At 42.7% G+C, this 23,117-nt stretch overlaps 2 protein-coding genes across 4 annotated transcripts in view; one reads left to right on the top strand and one right to left on the bottom strand.

The window, feature by feature from the left end:
- pde1ca (phosphodiesterase 1C, calmodulin-dependent a) overlaps window positions 1-5,883 on the top strand; it is a 43,585-nt gene extending 37,702 nt beyond the window's left edge. Inside the window, exons 12-14 of one of the 3 annotated variants that reach the window (XM_083673702.1) lie at window positions 1-154; window positions 683-754; window positions 5,319-5,883. The exon at window positions 1-154 is cut by the window's left edge and continues 158 nt beyond it. In XM_083673702.1, coding sequence (XP_083529828.1) covers window positions 1-154; window positions 683-754; window positions 5,319-5,479 — 387 coding nt within the window. In that variant the 3' untranslated portion in view covers window positions 5,480-5,883. Of the gene's footprint in view, window positions 155-682; window positions 755-1,644; window positions 4,842-5,318 lie in introns of those variants that run through there. The other 2 variants (XM_083673703.1, XM_083673704.1) reach the window with 2 other exon arrangements.
- Window positions 5,884-10,874: 4,991 nt separating this feature from the next.
- Window positions 10,875-21,146, bottom strand: itprid1 (ITPR interacting domain containing 1). The gene is made up of 13 exons (XM_083683441.1): window positions 21,034-21,146; window positions 19,598-19,646; window positions 18,787-18,855; window positions 18,340-18,542; window positions 17,115-17,626; window positions 16,913-16,958; window positions 15,707-15,819; window positions 14,026-15,453; window positions 12,635-12,762; window positions 12,337-12,448; window positions 11,425-11,718; window positions 11,114-11,168; window positions 10,875-10,984 (listed from the first exon to the last, which is right to left on the bottom strand). The coding sequence occupies exons 1-12, from the start codon at window positions 21,116-21,118 to the stop codon at window positions 11,121-11,123; spliced, it is 3,087 nt and encodes a 1,028-aa protein (XP_083539567.1). The 5' UTR covers window positions 21,119-21,146; the 3' UTR covers window positions 10,875-10,984; window positions 11,114-11,120.
- Between the last annotated feature and the right edge of the window lie 1,971 nt (window positions 21,147-23,117).

Genomic DNA, 23,117 nt, shown 5'->3' with positions numbered 1-23,117 from the left:
AAGAAGGAGCCAGAGGAGCAGCCTAAAGAGGAGGAAGGAAACAAAGATCCGGGGGGGGCCGAAGGGTCCACATCAGCCCAGGGACCAAACCACTCAGAACCCAAGGAGCCTGAGACCAGCACCAGCAAAGACAACAGCCAGAAAGTTCAAAATGGTATGTATCACTCAGTCAGTCACTTGGGCTACTGTCGTTTGGAAAAAAGTTGCTTTTTGTTAGCTTAAGTCCAAACTCATCCTTGAAATAGATTAGAAAAGTACACTCACATACACGCATGTTGTTATTGCTCCAAAATGACCACAACAGGAAGGTAGACTGTTTCCTATTGCAATAGTGTTCAACAAGTTGTTCAAAGTTGTTCCTGATATTAAAAGCCTGAGAGTGAAAGCTGAGGTCTTGAGTCTTTGCTCTCCGGATGGTTTTGTTGTAAAAGAGCACCCTCATCTGGTCTGTGATGCATATGAAGAATATGATTTTCAAACTACAATGAAGTATCAACACAAGCATATTTTAAAACCGTGTAATTTGTATGGTGTCAACTTTGACATACTTCTGCATGTATTCTGTGTGACTTGATCTGTGAGTAAGTGGGTGAGGGAGGGACATGTATGAGGCCCAGTGGACCCTACTGTGGCGTTGGGCCTTGTGTTGGTGACGGTGACAGGTGTTTCATTTGAATCCCAGGAGAAGTACCCGAGGAGCTAGACTCACCTGACACTGATGATGACAGTGAAACAGAAACAGAGACTTCTGACGGTAAAACAGTATTTACTCTCCCCTCAGGGTGTGAACATTAACAACATTTCCACAGAAAAAAAGTTTTGTTCAAGATGAAAGAAATAACCGTATATAGGCTAAATATTTAAGCTGTTTGATACTGCAATTCGACTGTATATTTGCAGAGCTTTGGCTATGATGTTGGATAACTTACAACCAGTTTTACAAAATATGTTTTGTTTGAAAAAAGCAGAGCCTTTTTACAGCAGTCTCTTGTGGAAACGTGTTTAATGTCACTCTGGCCCTTATACTCACCCCTGCCATCCTTCACCAACTCTTTCCTCACAAAAGGAGCCTTTTTCCTTTCTTCTATCCTTCCCCTGGAGTCTGTCCTTCATGTTACCATGGTGACAGAGTGTCACAGAGATACAGATCTGCAGTTTAGGATCCTAACGGGGACTTTGCTAACTACACATGATTACATCATTATACATAACAGCAAAAAGACGGCCATTCTCTGATGGCGTCACCCTCTCCTTCTCATTTAGCTGTGCACTCTCTGCCATTGGTCACTGATTTAGGATCAGCCATCAGCCCTTTCAGTACTAGCCTCACCAAACTGGCCCTCGCCCCGTCTCTGAGGGCATAGTGCACCCCTGTCATTTCACTACACTACATAATATACATATATGTCATTTAGCTGACGCTTTCATCCAAAGCGACTTACATTGAGGTGAGTGCGTACATTTCAGTATATATGGTCCCAGTGTTAATCAAACTCACAACCTAAGCATTGTTAGTGCCATGCTCTACCAAATGAGCCACAGAGGACCACATGGTTTTTAACCTTCAACTTCCCTACATGCAGCGGTACAATGAGGGGGCCAGGACCAACTAAGTGTGCCATATGTCCTCTCTTCCTCCCACAGATTCAGACTCAGAAGAGGAAGACAAGAGTAACCATGACAACTCACCTGCATCTCTAGCAGTGGCTGCTTCCACGTCTGATGCAAACTAACTGTCCTCTTCATTCCCAAACAAAGACTTCATTTCACAGGGGAAACCTCTGTCTCTCTGTCTGTTGTTCTAGATCGCCCTCTGGTGGATGTACATGTCTTTTTTTTTGCTTTCTCTCTGGTGGAGTTCTGCTTTTCTTATGCTTGCCATTAGTTTTTTTTTTCATTTTCACCCAAATAAATGCTTAACTTGCCAGCCGATGCTGTTCCACGGTAAAGGGGCTGGTTGCCCAGTAGCCAAAACCCTTCAACCTCTTCCGTTTTGTGAGCCGTGGACTGAGGCCCACATGGCACTCTGAAATAGGGGGCAAGGCTAGCACACGGTTGTGTTGGCCTCCTCTCTGGCCAGACTACTCAAGATAGGGTTTCAATACACACTGCTCCCGCTGATCACTGCACACCACTGGATGATGTTGGGTGTGCGTGCTTGCGTGTGTGTGTGTGTGTGCGTGCGTGAGTGAGTGTGTGCGTGCATGAGTGTGTGTGTGTGCATGTGTGTGTGTGTGCGTGTGCATGTGTGTGAGTGTGTGCGTGCATATGTGTGAGTGTGTCTCCCCTATGTGTTTTCACCAGAGCTCTACATTGAGGAATAACTAGCTTTTGAAGATACAGTGCACATTATTATGATTGTTATTATTATTATATTTGTATTTTTTAAGGGTAATGTTATAATGGATGAAAGAAAGACTGTAATCTTGTATTACATTTTTCAGTATCTTGAACTTACTTTTGTATCGAAAACATTTTATGAAGAAAGATTGTTAGATTTGTTTATCTTTAAGTCACACTTTCCCCCAATCATACTGTTATTACTTTTAAAGGAAGTTTGAAATATAATGGTTTGTCAGCTATTAGTATGTGTTCTGATTGAGAAAACATTCATAAGAGTAATGTTGATAAAGTACAGACATGTAAATGTAAAGATGATTATTATAGTGCTCATTCTACATTACCCCAGTATTAGAATTAAAAAAAAGAAAATATAAAAATATTGTCCAGAGAACCATGATTAATTTTTTATATCTTTGTAAACAAGAAGAAAGAGTCAGCTTTTGCTGTTTCAATTGACTTCAGTACCCTTATTTGAGAACATTACAGACAGCAAGCTTTTGTAATGTACAGAAGCAATACATTTTTTCCCCAGTGCAGGTTTGATTGAGTCCCAACCTTAAAACATATTACTGATGTCACATGACTGTTATTGAGGAGCCACAACCATGTTCATTTCTAAATCATGAGTGCAACATTTACAACATGTTATAATGCCAAAATATATAGATGCACACTTGTTTTTCATTTCCTGTGTTTTCTGTATTTCTCTGGGTATTTCTAGCTGGGTATTTTCTTGGTTGCCAAGCCAGTTGTATTTATTGTACATAAGATTGAGATTTTATTTATGAATGATAGTGTGTAGTTATGGTTTTGAACATCTAACTGTGGTCAAAGATGAAAGTAACATAATTCTATGATGTACAGTGTCTGTGCTGAAGTGGTAGTCACCAGACCTGTAGGTGGGTCAATGTCTCATTACAAAGCATTTTGGCAATTATCATCACAAGGTGATTTATTTGGGGTTTGTGTTTCAATACAAACTCTCAGTTGATGCTTTTGAATCCCTTACTGATTACGAAGCATTATATTTTCCTTTCTTTTCAGTCATATGGATGCAAACCAGTTTTTACTTCTTTTTTACTGTTTATTTACTTTAATTGGTTGACAGACCAATTAAACTGAATTCAACTCATACGTTCAACTGTGATATAAAGAACATTGTTGAACACATTTGCGAAAAGCTTTGTTTGATACATCTTAAATTCTTTTTCTACAAATTGTTCACAGCATGTGAATATGATGCCATTTTTGTTAAATTGTGTAAAATAATTAAAAAACAAAACAAAAAAATCTAAAAGTAAACACAGCTAAGTTACCACACACACTGAAATGCAAAATGTAAAAAAAAGTAAATTTTTTGTCGTGTCCAGAAGAGGCCGACGTATAGTACAGTACATGTACAGTATTGAGGCCATATTTGTGTTATCCAAAATGGTCTCCAGGTTCACTGTGTAGAAATTCCTGTTGCCTTGACCAAAGATAGAAAACAACAGACATCATGGGGATACAGTTCAAATAAAACAATGTCTCAATCTTAAAAGGATAAATATTTCTCTTGAAAGTATAGTTTATATATTTTGCTCAGAAAATAATAATCTTTGCCTTAAATTACATAGATAAATCCTTAATCACGTCAGTGTTGCCCTGTAAAACAATTGATATGTCTCTATCTTGCTAGCTTGCAAGCTTGTGTGACATATTTTAGCTCAATAGCTTGTCAGTGTTAATAATTGTTAATAGTTTGTTACAGCTATCCCCTAGTTCTAGTTTCTTATCATATTGAAAAATATGGTCTATGGTTTGTTAGTTTTTTCATTAGATTTATATCATAACAATATAACACTGTCCTTCAAAATCATAATTTGTCCATAATGTGTGGACCATTACTTAGCCATAGCTACAAACAGCTCATTTTATTTCAACCAGCTATCTCATGTCATCTCAAACTGTCAGGTATTATTAGAGGCTACGAACTGCTATATGGAAGGATGGAAACATTGATAGCTTGTACCTAAAGTACAAGGGGATTTAAGGGTCTGATAGACTTGACCTTTGGTAGTACTGTCGATGCAATAGCATACATGGGGATGACAAGTGTTGTCCAGGTAGTTGGATGTTACTCCTTTTTTACTATTTTTCCAACTTCAATGGCACCACCTAGCCATTTTCATACTTTTTTGTGAACGTCATCACTCTTTATGACTAGTTTGCGAAACACTATGGACAATATCATGTTTATTATATTGTTTGTCTTGTTTTGTTTTGAAGACATATTTTTCTGTCATATTTGATATATTTTATGCATTTTAAGTCATGTAATTGCCTCCATCAAACAGATGTCCTCATGTTATTTGACTTGCTTTTTATTTTATTTTATTATTTTTTTTAATTTAAAAGACTATTGATCACACACCAAGAATAAGACTGCAGGCCGTATGGTCATCTTCGTTCCAATGCTACGTTATTGCACTGTTGTGACAATAAATCTGAACTCAAAGGGCTCAGATCATGACTCAGTGTCTTCATTGTGAAACCTCACAGGCACAAAATAGAATACCAGATTTCTCAGTCATAGTCATCTGAGTGATATATCCTCACTTCATTGTCTGACCTCTCAGTATGTGTGAGATTAATCTGAAATAATGAACCAGTGTGATGTACTACACACACAGGCACACACACAGACACACACACACACACACAGGCACACACACAGACACACACACACACACACACACACACACACACACACAGGCACACACACACACACAGGCGCACTAAGTGGACTAACACTACATTAACTATTGTTGAACAACCCATACAGTATCCTGCAGTGGATTATAAAAGAACACTGTGAATTGCTAGTAGTACAAAGCACATGCAATAACCAGTAACTACATACAAGGATGTCTCTGGAATAAACCTTGATGATTGGCTGTAACAAGGCTGTGACCTGGTGACCTTTTGTCTTCCAGGCACCCCTGATGGATACGACCTCATTCGCTTCTATAAGAGACCCAGCTACTGTGCCAACTCCTACCTGCCAACCAGACAGAGGAAGGCCGATGCCCGGCCCGCCGATGCCAGGAGCAATGCCAGGAGGCTGCAGTGCATCTCCCTGCGACGAGGGAAGTGACCTCACAGGACATGTAACCCACACATTTATACTTGCACCATCAACGCGCTCGTAAAAATACAGTAGACTGTATTTATAGTATCATATAAATAATAAATAAAGAATAGTAGATGTTAAATAATAAATAAAGAATAATAGATGGTAAATAATAAATAAAGAATAATTATGTGGCGAGTGGGTGGCTAACAGGGAATGTATTGTAGTGTAATACAAGAATACATGTGATTGTACTTTCATGCTTATTTTCTGTTTATGTTAAAATCGTGTAAGTAAGTGCTTGGGATTTCTTCATCCTATACATCATCTCTCTTTCCATGGTATGTCTCAACAGCAGCAACTGCAAAAATAGCCGATAATAATTTTAAACATATACTGGAACTGTTTTCTACTGTGTATCATGTAAGTCTGGCTAATAAAAATGGAGGTCATGAAATGTTATATTTCATCACATACATTACCATGCATTTCACTGACATAGTCATATGTGTGCCGTTCCCCTTCAACCTACATAATAAACATAACTAGAGCACAATCTTATAATAATATAATAATAATAATAATAATAATAATAATAATAATATATGCCATTAAGCTGACGCTTTTATCCAAAGCGACTTACATTGCAGTGAGTGCGTACATTTTTCAGTACATATGATTATAAATACTACATATTCCATACAGGAAAGATTCATGAAGACTGTTTCATTCAAGCATAACATCAGCATCTGTTTAAAGCCACATTTAATGAACATGTATACATATTAACAATTACTGACAACTGAAAATAATTATATAATGAAAAGAAAAGTGGACAAACACTCTCTAATGGCCTCTAGTTCTTCCCTTCTTTTTCCTTGTCTTCCAAGTGAATCATTCGTTTCTCTCCTCTCATCAACTTCACTCCTGATGAATAGAAACGATGGGACACTCTTAAAAACAGCGGTAACAGTTTCACCTTGCATATCACATGACGACCTACAGCATATGGACAGCAATCAGCAATCATGGCACTCTAGTTATGAACAAACAACAGTATCCACAAACACAGAGCTTAGCTATATTAACTACACTTACAGTATTGATGCACCGATACAATTCCCATTCCACACTTAACTAGTTCCGTTCAGTATTCCAATCCACCGAGATATGAGTGAGAATACAGAGAGGTACTGTACTGTAGAGAGTGTGTTACCTGGTATGAGTGGGGGGGTGTTGAGCACGGGCGTGTCTTTCCTGCGGGGTTTCTTCTGTCCCTGATCATCTGGCTGCTCCTCTGGGTGCAGAGCCTCAGGGCAGTGTTTCCCCGGAACCTCCATCTCTGGTCCTGTCACTCCCTTTAGCAGGGTCCCAGCGGTCTCCGCCAGCTGGTCTGTCACACACAAATATATCACATGACGGTCATAATTCACACAGTACAAATCAGATATTTGGTTCTCTTTCAGTTGATGGGACTTGCACCCTCGTGTACCTATTTGCTGAAGACCCCCTGTACAATCACGCCTGGTACAGGCTGGTGACGCTTGCAGGCAGATAGTCCCGCCTACCGCCCGAACTATATATAGGACCTAGCAAGCGTGTTTTATCCTTTACATTCTTCACTCGCTGACTGTCCAAAGCTCTTCAAAAACTCTAGTGTGTTCTCATGACTCTCCTAGGGCATTAGGTTGTCTTTTCAGCTCGACATTCAAAAGAAGAATATTGACGGATTTTGGTAAACAGTCTTCCAAGGCGGACCTGCCACCGCCCAAGAGGACAAGGCTAGATGGGATCACTCTGTAGGGTGACCTTCCACCCGCGTGGCAGCACACCTATGACTCAATCGGGCGGCCCGTGAGGTGAACACTAACACAGTTCTGTCAGTCCACGTGGCAGAATTGGAGGTCGACATCTCTCAGGCCAAGGACCGACCCGGACGAGTTGATGGAGCTCCGCCTCCTCGCGGACCACGTGACCACCTTTTCTGCAGGGACATCACATTCTAGTCCGAACAGACAATAATATGTCCTCTCTCCAAATGTTGTCTTATCCCAAGTGCAGGATCAATTGTTCTACCCTCATCCCGAGTTGATGGATATATGGATTTGGCCCGTGAGAGGTCCAACCTAGACTCGGAAGGCCTGCCTCCAAACATGTATGCTGTGATCCAGAGTGCTTGGGCGCCATCCACCAGAGGTCTTTACCACCTGAAATGGAAGCTATTTGTGGTGTGGTGTAAGAGCCGTATCTCTGTGATCCTCTCCTTCTCCCTCCTAAAGACCTCTTCACCCCCACTACCCCCCTGTACAAGTTTCTCTCCTGTTAATAATGAAAAGAAATTCCTTCTTCTAGCATTGTGATTGCCAAAAGCGACTTAGTAAGTGAATCATCTATCCATCAGTCATCATAAGAAAAAGTAATCTATGCTAGGACCAGGGGCCATAGGCAGTCACAATGCTAGAAGAAGGAAGAATTACCTGCTTAATAAGGGCAAAGCCTTCTCTACAGTGCAGACCTACCTGGTTGCCATTTTAGCCTCGTAGGCTTCAGTGGGGCGACCGCTGAGACGCACCCCCTTGTCAGTCGTTTTCTGACAGGAGCGCCACGACCTCGCTTGCGAGGTCCTATAGGATGGTCGGTAGACTGGGTGAAATGCCTGCAAGCATCACCAGACTGTACCAGGCATGAATGTAGAGGGGTCTTCAGGGAATTGGTATTCAGAGTGTGTGTCCCACAGTGAGGGGTCTCCCTCATCTCCTTCAGAGAATTTGGGTTACATTTGTAACCTCTAGTTTTCTGTGGTTTGGTAGTGGTATTCCATACGTGTGTGTGTGTGTGTGTGTGTGTGTGTGTGTGTGCGTGCGTGTGTGAGAGAGTAAGACCAAAAGAGAGAGAGAAAGAAAGATATGGGTGTGTGTACGAGGGTGTGTGAGCATACGTAATCCCCATCGTGAATACACAGCGGCATTGTATGTGACAGGAGGCAGACTTGGCCGCTGTCTTGCCATCTGTCACGGTGGTCCCGGTGGACATATGTTCCCTCTCTCTCTCTCTCTTTTCTTTCCTCTCTCTCTATCTCTCTGTCATACTCACAGTGCTCCGGGGGTGACCTCACACAGCCTGTAGACATCTCCTCTGAAGGCAGTCTGCCCTCAGATCAAGTAACACAGTTCAGTCTCAACCCAGAGTCATATATGCGTCTGTCAATATGTAGCTTCAGCACAAACTGAAGACTTTGTCTGGGATTTGTAGTGTTTTTGTCTGATAAAGCATGAGACAAAACAGTAATTGTTCATGTTGATAATATAATGATACAATTATAATGTTAAAATCATGTAGTTAATATAATGATACAATTCTTACAGTATGTGGAAAATGTACCCATGAGATCAGAGGCAAATCACAGATATACATTCCTTCATAGGGTGGATATTCACTACAGAAATCATAGACATTCCTTCAACTTGCTTTGCCAGTAAGAATCAAAGTAAAGGTGGTCTAGTGTTCTTCAGACTGAACAAATATACTCTGACATATTGCAATTTCCATGTTTTTTCAACGTAAAACAGCTCTGCAATGCAATTATATTGACAAAGATAACAGTTCAGAGAGAAACAAGAGGAAGAGGGAGAGAGAGAGAGAAAGAAAGAGAGAGATTATAAGAGAGAGAAAGTTATAGAGAAAGGATCTTACCTCAGCTGTGCAGTGAGCGGACAGAGAGAGTGCCAGGCCAGATCAAAGCTAAGGGTTATGTACCTTGGAGGAGGAGCGTCACCCCTCGCCGTCTCCATTAGCGCCTGTTGTCACGGTTACGGAAGCCCTCATCCTGCATCCGCTGTACCGCTGTCCAAACAAATATGAATTTCAATGGGGCTCTAATAAGCAAACTACAACAGATTCAATGACAGCATCGCCACAAGTGGAGATCCTTACCACGGAGAGTGGAAGAGAGGGGCGGAAGAGAAAGAAGGAGACTGCGGAGGGGGAAGGGACAAAGCTGAAGAAGAGGTGACAGAGTAAGATAAATGCAAATAGGGTCAAAACAAATAACACAAAACCAAAGATAAAGGAGTAGGAAAGGGAAAGATAAAACATAAGAACAGTCGGAACGTGAAAGTGGATAAAGGAAGGCAATGGGTGCCAACCCGAAAGACAGTGTGACACCCGAAAAACCCAGATGTCATAGAGTACCGTAAGCTTACACCATCGACAAGTCAACCATCCCTCTTCCTAGGCTTTCTAGTTGTCTGATACCCAAATGTTGGTACTGTCTGTATGGTTGAATATGGTCACTCAGAACCTAGCGGTAAGTATAGAGTAACCTTGGTTGAAATTAGTCCTCAATCATATTGATGTGTGCCGTTTTAATCCATGGGTTCTTATTGATCCTATTTAAAAATTACTTTAAGGCTATCTATCAATAAACAGTATAACAAGTTTATACAAGGGGACATGCATGAAAACATTGGATTATGATTATGAAACTATCTTCTATAGGGGATGATTTTACCATAATACATGAATTATAACCTCTAGTGCATTACAAATAAACCACTCATGATGTTTCAATCAGTCAAGGTCCTTTGATGTCTGCTTGGAGATCGTGTTGTGGTAAATGGCATTTCCTACTCTAGTGTGAAGTGTGTACTAAACGGTGTTGTGTATTGTTACCAACCTCCCCCTGCAACGAGAGAGAGCCTTTTAGGTTGTTTCTCATAAATGAGAAAAAGGACTATTTAAATTAAATCAGTTTATAACACCGGACGAAGCCTCAAAAACATAATTTGCTATGTTTTATGAATAACACATTTATATGGCTGTATCTATAATGACAAAGAGACCACATTTAAATTAAAAACGTACACATATGTATTCAGCTATGAACATCAGATTATATATATATATTCACCAAAATGGTTGCATTATGATTATGTGCTGTTTCAGGTAACTTAATGAGAGCCTGTTTGTTTCTTGTGTGTTGTTTTCTGGACCTAACAAGGATGGACTCTAAAGAGGCATCACCCTCAAAGACCGGAGAGTGGGTTGTTGACCAAACACACAGCTGCTACCTGGCACTTACTCTTCACACGCAAACGGACACACACACACACACACACACACACACACACACACAGGTCTGAAGTAGACAGGAGACTTGAGCTACACCCCCTCTTGGACTAATATGGATCTATTCGCACTTCTATCAAAATATGAGTCTTGAATGTGTTAATAACAACATCGTATCTGTGGCCCAATTATGAACAACACTTCCTTTACAGGTATAGTGGCACACTGAGATGATAATATAACATTCTTTGTTGGGATGAATGCTACCCTAATTTTAGATAATATCATGACAATGATATTCGACAATAGCTGCTATAATGTCACAGACACAGAACAAGCACACACTTCTAGTCTTTCATGCATTCCTGCTCTTTATTCATCATGGACATTCCAAAAATCCATAGATGATATAATAACTTAGAGAGCAGGACATCTTGGGTTATCTGCAGCAGAAGCACACATCTGAAAGACAAAGCACAAGATTTACAGTAGTTAGTAAAACAGTACAGTATAATCTTGAAAAGAAGACTATTTTGGAGACTTCTGGGTTATTACGAGTGTGAAAGGAATAGATCTGAAAGTCCTACTAACCCATCTCTCAATCCAGTGAGTCTGTATTGACGGAGTGGTGCAGGGACTCCTTAAGCTAAAACACAGAACATATAGTATACCATTTTGTCATTACTGAATGTGACATAAGGGCATTATAAAAATGTGTGAGTTCGCTCCCTGTGTATCATGTTATACAATTCGAAATATACAAAAAAAGTTGTGTTTTTTGGCTTCTGTAGTACCCCACACATTTTACAGTCTCTGTACTCTGTACTACGTGGCATAGCAAGCCAGCACCAGAATCATTTTCTGACAGAAAGTTCTTTATGTACTGGTCAAAGCTCTCTTACTCTCTGGAGGAAACCCACAAAGTCCAGTTTGTCTGGCTTGGTGGTTGAACTATGATCCGGTTCCTTGTTGATGCTTCTGGAATCTGACAGTTCTGGTCTGGACTCCAAGTCCCAGGTAGTGAGTGAGGAGAGATGTGACCCTGACATGTCCGTCAAAGGCAGCCAAGGCAGCAGACAGCACTGAGTGGCCACACTCCGAGTGGAAACGGGGCCAGGCGCAGGCTTAGAAGTCGTTGGGAGGAGCTTCAGCTGGGTACAGAGGTGGGACTGCTCATCCAGGAGTCTGTGCATCTTCTGGGCGAGAGAAATATGATTTTAACATCAGCGTCACACTGAGTCACAATGAGTTACACTGATGTTGGGTCAAACATAGTCTCGTTCCCAGACACTTCCGCCAAAATGCGCAAAAGGTCTGGTGGACCAACACGTCAAACTTGGCCTTTGTTAAGACAATAGAAAGATCGTCAAAAACAGACGACACATGTAGCCATTGGCCTAATCGGCTTAATCTACCAACCAATCATCTCCAACAACACCCCCCCCCCCCCTTCTCCTTGTGCACCCCTGTTTACGCCTCCATTTGGAGCCACACATCGCAGTCGTATGGTTAGCTAAAATTAAATGATGACAAATACTTTACTCAGTAACAGGTCACTCCCACTAACGCCAACTTTGAGTCATTGATATTCCAGGCTTATAGCCTGGGGATGAGGTTAGGTCAAACAGAATGACAATCCTTGGGATATGCCTACAAATTCAGTTTTTGTATTTTCCTCATATGATGTAATGTTAAACTCTTATAAATTGCTCTAGTCAGATGAGAATACAAAATGTGTTACATTTCTGATCAGCGCGACAATACGTGTGCGTGTGTGTGTGTGAGTGTGTGTGTGTGTGTGTGTGTGTGTGTACCATTTTGAAGCTGTCATCATAGTGATGGACCAAGTCAGTCAGCTGCAGCTCCAACTGTCCTGCTTCCTGTTTCACAGCCTTCCTCAGCTCCAATATGTCCCGCACTTCCTCTCTGAGAAAAAACACAGGTGGAGGGACAAAAGGACCCAAAATGGCTCAATTTAATTATTGTAATTTGACTACTGTAAGAACTAAAGTGACACCCTGTCATATCTACAGTAGATACCCTTTTTTGCATTGCCTGAGTAAGGTGCAGTGGCACTATCAGGCCACCAGAGGGGGCAGTGCAGTATCGTACCTGTCAGTGTCTGAGAGGGAGCTGTACACCGAGGCCTGGTCCTCTGACAACTGTTCCTCGATATCTGTCAGGACGGAGCGGAACTTCCTCATGCAGCGCATCATCCCCTCCAGCTCATCCAGGGAAAACTGAGGAGGGAATAATATACTGTGAGGAAGGGTAGCACAACACAGCTCGGCAAAATAGTATCATCATAGAAACATTTCCAGTGATGATGACACATACTGTAAATGACAAGCCTGAAGAATGCCACAATTCATGGCAACACAATCTACTAACTCATAGATTCACACTAGTAGGGCTTAAGTTTTCACCCAAAAAAAATAAATAAATAAATAAATAATAATAATAAAAAATATATATCAGGTGTATACAGTATATTTACACACATTTACCATCATATCACATTGATCACCATTGTAATGCACGTATTACAATTACATATAACATAAAAATTAGCATAACTGGAAAGATTCAAGCACTCCTTTCACCTCTCTTGATGAACAGGATCTTTTACATATTTTGTTTTATCTAGAGGGTGACAGTGCTTGAGGCCACTAAAGAGCCAGATAGAGAGAGTGTTCTCCTCCACAGCTCCACACATGCAAATGTGGCAATCAGATGCAAATCCCTTCTGCATATGAAAACTTAATCTTTCCATGGTCAATAAAGATGTTTACATGCAAACATGCACAAGTTCGTCATGAAAACAGGAAAAGTTCATTATCGCAGAATGGCTTCCTATCTACTATATCTACTTTATAGCTTTTCATTGTTGTAGTAGGAAAAAGGTGTAATTTGATCAAAAAAGCTATATCAAACGTGTTTACTATAGAGAATGATGCCATTAGAAACTTAATGATACTACATTTACAGTATGTTTGTTGAGATATAGCCTGTGAATTGGGTGGAAAAGGTCAAGAGGTGAGCTGTAGATAATAATAATAATAATAAGAAGAAGAAGACTCTTTATTTGGCCATGCAATCAATTCTCATCAATTGTAGGAATTTGACACGTGCACACCCCTCCTGAGACAACACACACACTGCACACACCACACCCCCAAGGGAGAACAGAGCTCTGGGCTCTGGGCACAGGGCAGCCATATTAGGCGCCGCTGGAGCAGTTAGGGGTTAAGTGCCTTGCTCAACTTACCTTCAAAATGCCTCTCTTTTTTTACATTTAATTCACCAAAAGGACTGTAAAAGTCATTTCCACTCACTTCTGGAAAGTGTTTCGTGATCATTTTGATATTTTTGTCCAGCTTACCTATTGTATCTTTGTGCTAAGTAAGGTTAATCTAGATAAGACTGTCTGCTAAATGACTAAACTGTAATGTAATGTAATGTAATGTTTAGCCTAACAAGTCCTCAGAGGGTGTGTTACTCACAGGGAAGGCTGAAGGCTGTCTGAGGGGACTTTTCTGAGAACAGCAGGTACAGTGGTGGTCACAGGAACAGCTGCAGCAGGACATCCCGTTGAGGAGGGCCCCCTCCCATCTCCTATCCTCATCCTCATCCTCATACACCCCCTCCTCCTCCTCCTGCCACAGCCCTGTGTCCAGGGAGGTCGACTTCATCCGGAAACTCCCAGACCCGCCCAGACTGTCGCGGGAGAGCCACTGATTGGGCGAGGAGATGGAGGGGGTCCTTGAGGGGAGGGGAATATGTTTGGGGGTCACGGATGCCGTTTCTGTGGCAACTGCAGCGCCCTGTTCTGTGAAGTAGGAGGCATCCGCGTCTGACCATGCCTTCCTGGAGAACAAGCTCCGGCGGAGCTTCAGGTTGGTCTGGGGAAGGAGGCAGAGGGGGGAGCAGCTCCGGAGGGCAGAGGAGGAGCAGAGGGAGGAGGGCATCTGGACAGAGACAGACCGCCCTGATCGAAAACTCCCTCTGTGTATGTCTACTGGGGCTGAGGCTGAGGTTGGGGCTGGAGGTTGAGTTAAGGAGTTGGTTGAAGGCAAGGCTGGGACTGAGGAGAAGGATTGTGATAGGGTCATGGCAGGGTCTAGGGTCTGAATTGGATCTGGGGAGGGGCCTTGGGTCAGGGTTGACCCAGAGGCTAAGGTTAAATCTGAGGCTGAGACTAGTGATGGAGGTGGAGATGGAGAAGGTGCTAGAAAGAGAGGGGAGGCAGAGATATGCCTTGTTGAAAGTTTAAAATCAGCGCCTAAGACAGGATCTTCTGTTGCTTGAGCCTGGAAAACAAAGTCAGAGTCAGTCTCAGAGCCTTGACCAACGACCTCAGGATCATTCACAGAATCCAACAATGGATCTGAGGACATCTCTGTCTGACACAGAACCTCTGAAACTTTCTGAGAGTCTTCAAGTGACACAGAACTATATGTTCCCAGATCACTAACAGTGTCTGCCTGAACAGTGTCAATGTCCGTCACATTCCTCTCTCCTACCATTAGAACACCTCCTTCCGAACCCACAATAAAATGTTCTGTCTCTGTGTCTGTTTGAATAATATCTTGTAAAGTAGAGTCTGGATTATGACAAAGTACACCAGTTTCCAAGTCTCCCTCAGTGACAGTCTTTTCCATTAAGCCTGGAGACGTTCCCAAAGCAGAGTCAGTCATATCCAGTGCAGGAGAGGCAGTGATGGAGTGGACTGTTGGGGTATCCTGGTCTCTGTGCATTTCTGGCGTGGGGCCAGTGTCTAGTCTCTTCATGGGTGATTCTGACCATGGGAGGCAAGTAGGGAGGGAGAGGGAGGTGGGGGATGAGGGGTGGGTGGGAGAGGGGGGGTCCAATGAGGCTCCTCTCACTGTGACCTGGCTGTCAGTGCTGCCTCCAGACATGCCTGACAGGGCCTAGAACAATCATAAAACACATTCACTGTACACACATTAATGGTTTGGATTCCAGCAATTAATTATCTTTCTATTGAAGATTTTGAGACTTCAATTTGACAAAAACAGCCATTACTCAAGAAGCTTCACATTACATGAAAATGTTTGGGTTGGTTAAAGTAGCTATGCGATGTGCCATTAAGAATGCCTTCAAATCCAATTCAGTTTGTGTTATTCTATAAATACTGATAATAAATGTTATCCTATCCCTCACCTTCATCAGCTCAGGTCCTGGTGAAGGCAGCTGGGTAAAGGAAGGGATGAATGGCTCCTCCAGGAAACCACTGCTGTCAGACTGACAACTGTTAGTCCTCATCACACACCCTGCTACAGAAACAGAGAGAGAGAGGGGGGGGGTTATCATACTCATCACACACCCTGCTACAGAAACAGAGAGAGAGAGGGGGGGGGTTATCATACTCATCACACACCCTGCTACAGAAACAGAGAGAGAGAGGGGGGGTGTTATCATACTCATCACACACCCTGCTACAGAAACAGAGAGAGAGAGAGGGGGGGGGGGGTTATCATACTCATCACACACCCTGCTACAGAAACAGAGAGAGAGAGGGGGGGGGGGGGTTATCATACTCATCACACACCCTGCTACAGAAACAGAGAGAGAGGGGGGGGGTTTATCATACTCAAGTTAGTATTAGGCTTTAAACTGATGACCTTATGAAAACGATGGGGCTCTGTAATCGCACACTTTGCATTTCAAGGGAGATTATTTTTCCCCTTATGACCCACTGCTTCCAGAAGAAAAGAGGGTGACTACACTACACAATAGCTGCCCCTATACAGTACCTGTATAGTAACACACTGTAATTATATGTAGCAACATTGTATTCATGTTATATAAATGATATAAAATGATGAATTTTGTGTTTTGTGCTATTATTTCACTAAGGAACAGTCATAGAGAGAGAGGGAGAGGGCCGGGGGGGGGAGTAAGAGGGAGTCCACACTGTTTACTGAGGTGAAGGACAGTTTGAGGAGGTTGTGCTTTTACACATTAAGTCATGAGTGAAGCATCCACAGTGAGTCATGAGCATACTTTCCATGTCATTAATGCTGTTTGAAATATACACTAGCGAAAGGAAATAAAACCAGCTGTGTGCCTGACAGGCTACTGTTTAAGATCTGATATGCAAACCTTGAATAAACAACTGTCAAGATGACTAGACACCAGGGTTTTCTTAGATTGTTTGATTTATAGTATTCCCAAATAGGGCACTAAGAAAAAGCTGAATACCTTTTTGGATTACATTCACATATTTCAACAAAAAACCCTGTAGTGCTTCAGAAGACTTAAGGCATCATACATCTGCAAAAATAGCCTACAGCTCATTGAAAATATTCCTGACGAGAACTAACCCTGGGATTAGATTTAGAAATGTGAGTTCAGTGGTGCTCATACCTCCTGTGTAGCTCCCAGCAATGCTGCCCTCATCAAAGCTCTGGATCTGACAGGGAAGACAAAAAGTGATTAAATAAATGAATAAATATGAACACTACCATTACTCTTTCACATGCAGATTAATCTGGAAGACACAACAATGCAATGTTGAGTAAGTGGAAACAACAAATTACTTGAATTGAATTCACTTTCTGAAGTTTACCTCTTCCATTTCAAATGACTCTCTGGCCTCTCCAGGGCTCCTCTTCCTGGTTGGGAGGGTACTGGAGTTTATTGACTGTATGTCCTTCTCCACCCTCAGTATGAGGGCTCCCTCCTGGGACAGCAGGGGTACCAAAGGGGCCTCTGTGGTGTCCAAGACTGAGCCTTGCTCCTCTACCAGTGGGGTCAGACATATACTCTCCTGCCTGGCTCGTTTAAGGGGTGTCCTCTTGTCAGGGAGGCTGGTCGGGGACTGCTGTTGCTGGGCTTCAGGGCTCTGAGGAGTGGAGGTTGTGGGTCCGTGGGTGGTAGAGGTCTGTTTGAGGGTTTTCTTGGAGGCACGGCGGAGGAGCATGCCCATGCGCCTCCTTCTCTCCCTGGCCTCGGCTGACAGGTCTCTGCCTGGCGGTGGGTCTCTGCTCTGGGAGAGGGAGGCTGAGGAGGTGGAGGCTCCAAGCAGTGAGGAGAATGCTGTAGTGACCTGCTGCAGCACCTCCAACTGTCTGAACCGATCTGGTCACAGTGAGAGAGGGATGAGGTGGAAGGAGAGAGGGAGAGAGTGGGAGAGTGAGAGGGGTAGATAAGGGAATGGTTGGCATTTGAGTGTGTTTGATCTATGCAAATTAGGCAAACCTGTTAACCATGCTATCCCTCTTTTAAAGGTCCAGGATATAGATTTCAACTTCAAAATAGTACTAAATGGCCATGATAAATCAGTAGCAATCGAGGAATGATATCACATGATACAGAACGTTCAGTGAAGAGTGCTGTTTTGGTCCAAATAAAGCACTTTCTAAAATCTTGTGCCGTGGTAGGACAACGGCCATTACATACTTATTTTACACTTTGTTTTTTTTACAAGGACTTGCAAATGTAGCATATGGAAGTTTTCACATTTTTGCAGGCCAGATAGAGCAGCAAAGCACAAAACGACATGCTGCACCTTTAGACACCTTCTCTCAGGAGCAATAAATGGTTCTCATTGGAGAAAGCGAAGATACTGGCTAAAAAAGTAATAATAACATGGCTTTGCATAAATGCAGTATATGTACTTGGTCGTACAGTCACAGTCATTGCAGAAAATGAGAGACTAAAGCATGCTAATGTCCATAGCTGGCAAGTTAGCTCTCTGAACAGTATGTGTGTTGTATAGTGTTGTATGTAAGAATCGCGATGACCATGTATGAGCCTGTCTGAATGTCTATCCAGAGTGTAATTCCTCTTACTGCTGACATCCGGGTTCTCTATGTCCAAGCGGTTCTGCTGAGCCTCCATAAACACCTGGAAGTTGATGCCTCTGGCCCTGGACTGGTGGTTTATGAAGCGGGGTGGGATGCGACCAGAAATATCCTGCTCATCACAGCCAAAGCCTAAGTCTAGCAGAACCTCCTCTGGGTCGTCATTCCAGAGGTTCAGTACATCCATGACACTGTCACAAATAACACACACACGTACACGTACATGTACACGCACACGCACACGCGCACACACACACACACACACACACACACACACACACACACACACACACACACACACACACACACACACACACACACACACACACACACATACACACACACACACACACACAGTGAAAAACAAAACCATCTACCGATCTCAATCACAAGACACACAGAAGGTAAAAAGTACATAAAGTTGAGAGTTCTGACCTCAGTGGGGCTGACTGGGCAGAGACTGCTGAGGTCAGGCTGGAGAAAGAAGGGCTGGATCTGCAGGACCTGGACCATGACAAAGGCATAGCCATGACAGAGTTATTCTCTATAGACTGTTCCATATTAGTCTTGTCTGGATCCATCTATAACTGTACAACACTGCTCTGAAACTCCCTCTGCTCTCTAGGACATTTCTCCACATACTTCCAGGAGACACTTTTTAGCTGCTTACCCTGTTCTACAGTACCTAACCCCTTTCGCTACTCTGAATCATATTTTCTAATTGTCTCGTGTCTTGTGTCATATCTTCCCTATGGAATCCTATTTTGTTTTATGCAAACAAGACCTCCATCCTCCTGTGTCCGTGAAGGAGGTCAGGTGAGCTTGGAGGCGCATGTGAGAGTTGATCTGCCATTTGCATAGTAAATATGAGTCACTGCAGGCAGGCAGGTGCCCAGCTATCCGTAAGATGATTCATCAGAAATTCAGAACACCTGTCGATTATATGCACTGCCTTCCAATACATTAGTTTCATTGCCACTTACAAATATCAGCAAATTTCATCACAGCTAAAGCTCATTTTGAGAGAGAAGTATACTTGTAAGGTCACTAACACACATAAAAAATAATGTAATACTACCTATTCAATAGCTAGATAACAATGTATTAAATGGCAGCATCAAATGTCAATTAAGAAATGAACAATGCATTGCCTTTTGCCCATGTGTAGAACCTTGTTTGCAGACAGTGCATTTGAATGAGCCAGAAGTTTGACAGCAGGAGAGAAGAAGAAGAGATACGTCCTTACCGGAAAAATTCCTGAACAGTCCTCACTCCGTGTTTACCATATAAAGACGCTAAAAAGAAAAAGAAGAAAAAAAAAGAAGAAGTTTTATCTTGACCTGGAAGCAAACAAGGCTGAATATTTGGAGAGCTTGCGATGAAAGACAACCATATCAACTGTGTCTCTGCTAGCGCCACTGCTAACTCAGCACATTCTGTCAGGGGCTAGCTCAGTCTGGTAGCTATATTAGGTCAGTGTTCTTCCACTGGCTGTTTTCGTTTGGCTGTCCTCTCTACCTCTCCTCAAGGTTGTGACTCCATTTTTACGCTGGCATGGTGTCAGGGACAAAGTAAGCTCCACTGTGCTTTATTTTATTACACAGGGCTGTTTTTGTCCAAAGGCTGCCGCCACATCCAGATCCTATCTTCTATCTTGTCTCATCTTTTGACAAGTTCACACAACGATTAACACAAGGGGGGTTTGGAGGGAGTGGAGATGATCCATGCCATTCCATTCCGTTCTGATCCGATCTGTTCCACTCGCTAAAAGCTCCCAATTTAACTTGTTCTTGCATAGCAAGGGCTTCTGATGCACAGATAAGGTGGAACTCAAAGAATATGATACATCTTCATCCAACCTCTGAGTTTGGTAAGGTAGCCCTGTGAGCTGACTAGCCTTTCAGTTGAGGAGATGGAAGAGTGTTTGAGATAGCCATCCCTTCCTTGAGTTGACCCCTATCCACTAAAGGGACTGGTTCCCTGAGTCCACCTTGAGGAGGATCCAGGGATTTAGGCTAAATGTCATCAGGAGCCCCTGGTATCACATCCTGTATCCTTCCTCCTACTCTGCCTCTCAGTCTCCTTTTCTCTCCTAATTGTAATACTTTTTAAGGCAAGCCCAAACTAGGAGGGGATTCCTGAAGCAAGGCTGCATTGAAACTGATGGGGGGGCACACACACACACACACACACACACACACACACACACACACACTGATCCTAACACCTACAGACAGCCTGCTCTGTGGTAAGCATCTCTAGCAGTGTTTGTATAAGGTCGCATCGCAGCAGTGTTTGCCAAGGCTGTCCGCGATGTTCCTTAGCAATGTTTAGGATCCTGGCTGGCTGTGTGTATGGGCTTCTCCCTGTCTCCCTGATACTTTCATACTGTCTCCCTCCCTCTCTCTATGGATAGGAGCTTAGTTGTGAGATTAGCAAGAAATACAGACACCACCACTTGTGCCAATATTTTACCCCTTGCATAAATACACAAGCCCTCTGCAACATTTGTCTCATTGTGTACCCACTCCAGACAGCTTAGATGTTCCTACTGTATACGCACACTGGGAGATATATCATTGTGATGTTTAAAACCACAGAACCTGTTTTGAGACGACTCCTCGGTTAAGTCACCCTGGTGTTGATGACACCTAAAAAGTACAAGACCGAAGAGTTGTTTACCTTCCACACCCAAAGCTAAGTCATCCTCACTGCTGGGGTTTCTCCTGAGACGCTCTGTTGGGCATTTACAAACAATTACAGACATATTTAGAGAAAACTGTGTCTAGAAAAAGATAATAGATATTAAGCAAAGAGTTATGAAAGTCCAATAAGAGATGCTCCTGAAAGATACAGTGACGCCTTACCTCAGGAGTGAGTGATTGAGGACTCGAACAATAGCAGGCTTGTTTACTGTGACATAATAGTCGATGATCAAGATCAATAAAGACATTTAATGAAGGTTTAAGTGCCAGTCTCAGAGGGGTAAAGCACAAGTTGTCGTTACCCTAGTTTTCACAGGTCTAATTTGCATGTTGTTTGAATTTATCTGCCTTGCATGGCCACTGGGGAGGTGGTTTGAGGGGTTGTTACACAATCTCCTCACAGAGAAACAACATCCCAGTCAGCAGACAATTGTGGGACAGATCTGGTCTTGTAGTGGCACATATGGCTCAGTGCTGGAAATGGCAAGTAGTATATGAGCTAGACCTGGTCCGAATGTGGGGAGGTCAGCCCAGGATGAGAGTTGGTAATTTGCTATGGGCCAAGGGCCTCATTTATAACCGTCCCGTAAATTTCACACTAAATATGCAATGGGCTCATGGGCCAGCTCTGGGATGTGATGCCTGGCCCTGATACCTTTCCGTTGTTACTGGGACACTTTTGGTCAAAATGTGGGGGACCAGTACTAGGTGACAGTTGGAACTTTGCTCATGGGCCAGCTCTGGTATAAGGAATGTGGCCCTGATACATTCCTGTAGTAACTGGGCCATCTTTGGCCAGAGTGTGGTTGACCAGTACTGGGTAATAGTTAGCATTTTGCTCATGGGCCAGCTCTGAGATGTGATATCTGGCCCTGATACCTTCTTGTCGTTACTGGGCCACAGTTGGTCTATATGTGGGGGACCAGTATTGGGTGACAGTTGCTTATGGACCAGCTCTGGTACTGTACGTGGTGTATGGCTCTAATAAGTTCCCATTGTTATTGTTATTGAGTATTGACAGTTTGCTAGTTGGCAAACTCTAGCTTGAGGTATGTATGCCAAATATGTTAGTGTAGTTGCTTGGTCACTTTGGGGATTCTAGACAGATTTGGTGGAGACATTCTTTCAGTTATGTGCTTGCGTGTGGGAACATAACTTTTTACCACTATCTTACAATTTACATGTGGCTGATACAATGACAGTGTTGTTTAATCTTCTATTGTGAACAGTGATCATTCACAACAGAGAAACATATGTGAGGAGAAAACAGAGATGTATTCTTTGAGGTTTTGGGTTAGGCCTGTGTGTCCTTGGCATACATAGCTTAAGACTTACAGTGAAACTTCCATTAGTTCACAACAGTCTGTTTATTTTGGATGTTTCTTTGAACTATTATATTGGTTATTTTTGTATTTATACTCTATTCTCATTCTTCCTATTTGCCTCAATGTAATATTGTGTGCTAACGGTTCTGCTCAGCATGACATACTCGTGACCAGGTTACGTGACATACTCGTGACCCAGCATATTGTGATTCTTAATACGAGTGTCGAATGAGCGAATCATTATTACTACATTATTACATTATATTATATCTTTTGATATAACATAATGTTAACTTGTGTCAGTAGGTCATGGACAACTATTATGTAGAGTCTGCATTATCATGTCCATAACCGTCTGCAGTTTATTAGGGAATAAAGTTTTCAGTTCTTTATCCCTATCCTGTCTAGTCTTCTTTCTGAAGTCTTCAGGATTTGCTAAGAAATGCCCCCAAAAATTAAGCTTGGCATACTTTGTGCACATTAAAGCCTGGGCCACACACAGTTCACACAGCCAACTTCAGTCAGTTGGCCCAGTTACCACTTGGAATTATGGCCCAGAAATGGTTACCACATCTCAGCCTTAAAGACCATCTAAGTCTTAAGCAACCAACCAAACAGGGCCACATCCACATACCGGCCAAGGTCTGGCCTTTTCATGGCAAAGATCAGGTTCAAGTATTACGGCCAAAGTTAGTCCACTTCTGGGTGGGGCAACAAAGCCGTACCTGGGCCACAT

Source organism: Argentina silus (genome assembly GCF_951799395.1).
Source record: "Argentina silus genome assembly, chromosome: 1".
Lineage (NCBI taxonomy): Eukaryota > Metazoa > Chordata > Actinopteri > Argentiniformes > Argentinidae > Argentina > Argentina silus.
Note: the sequence above shows the minus strand (reverse complement) of the source record. Positions and strands in the feature narration are given on the sequence as shown.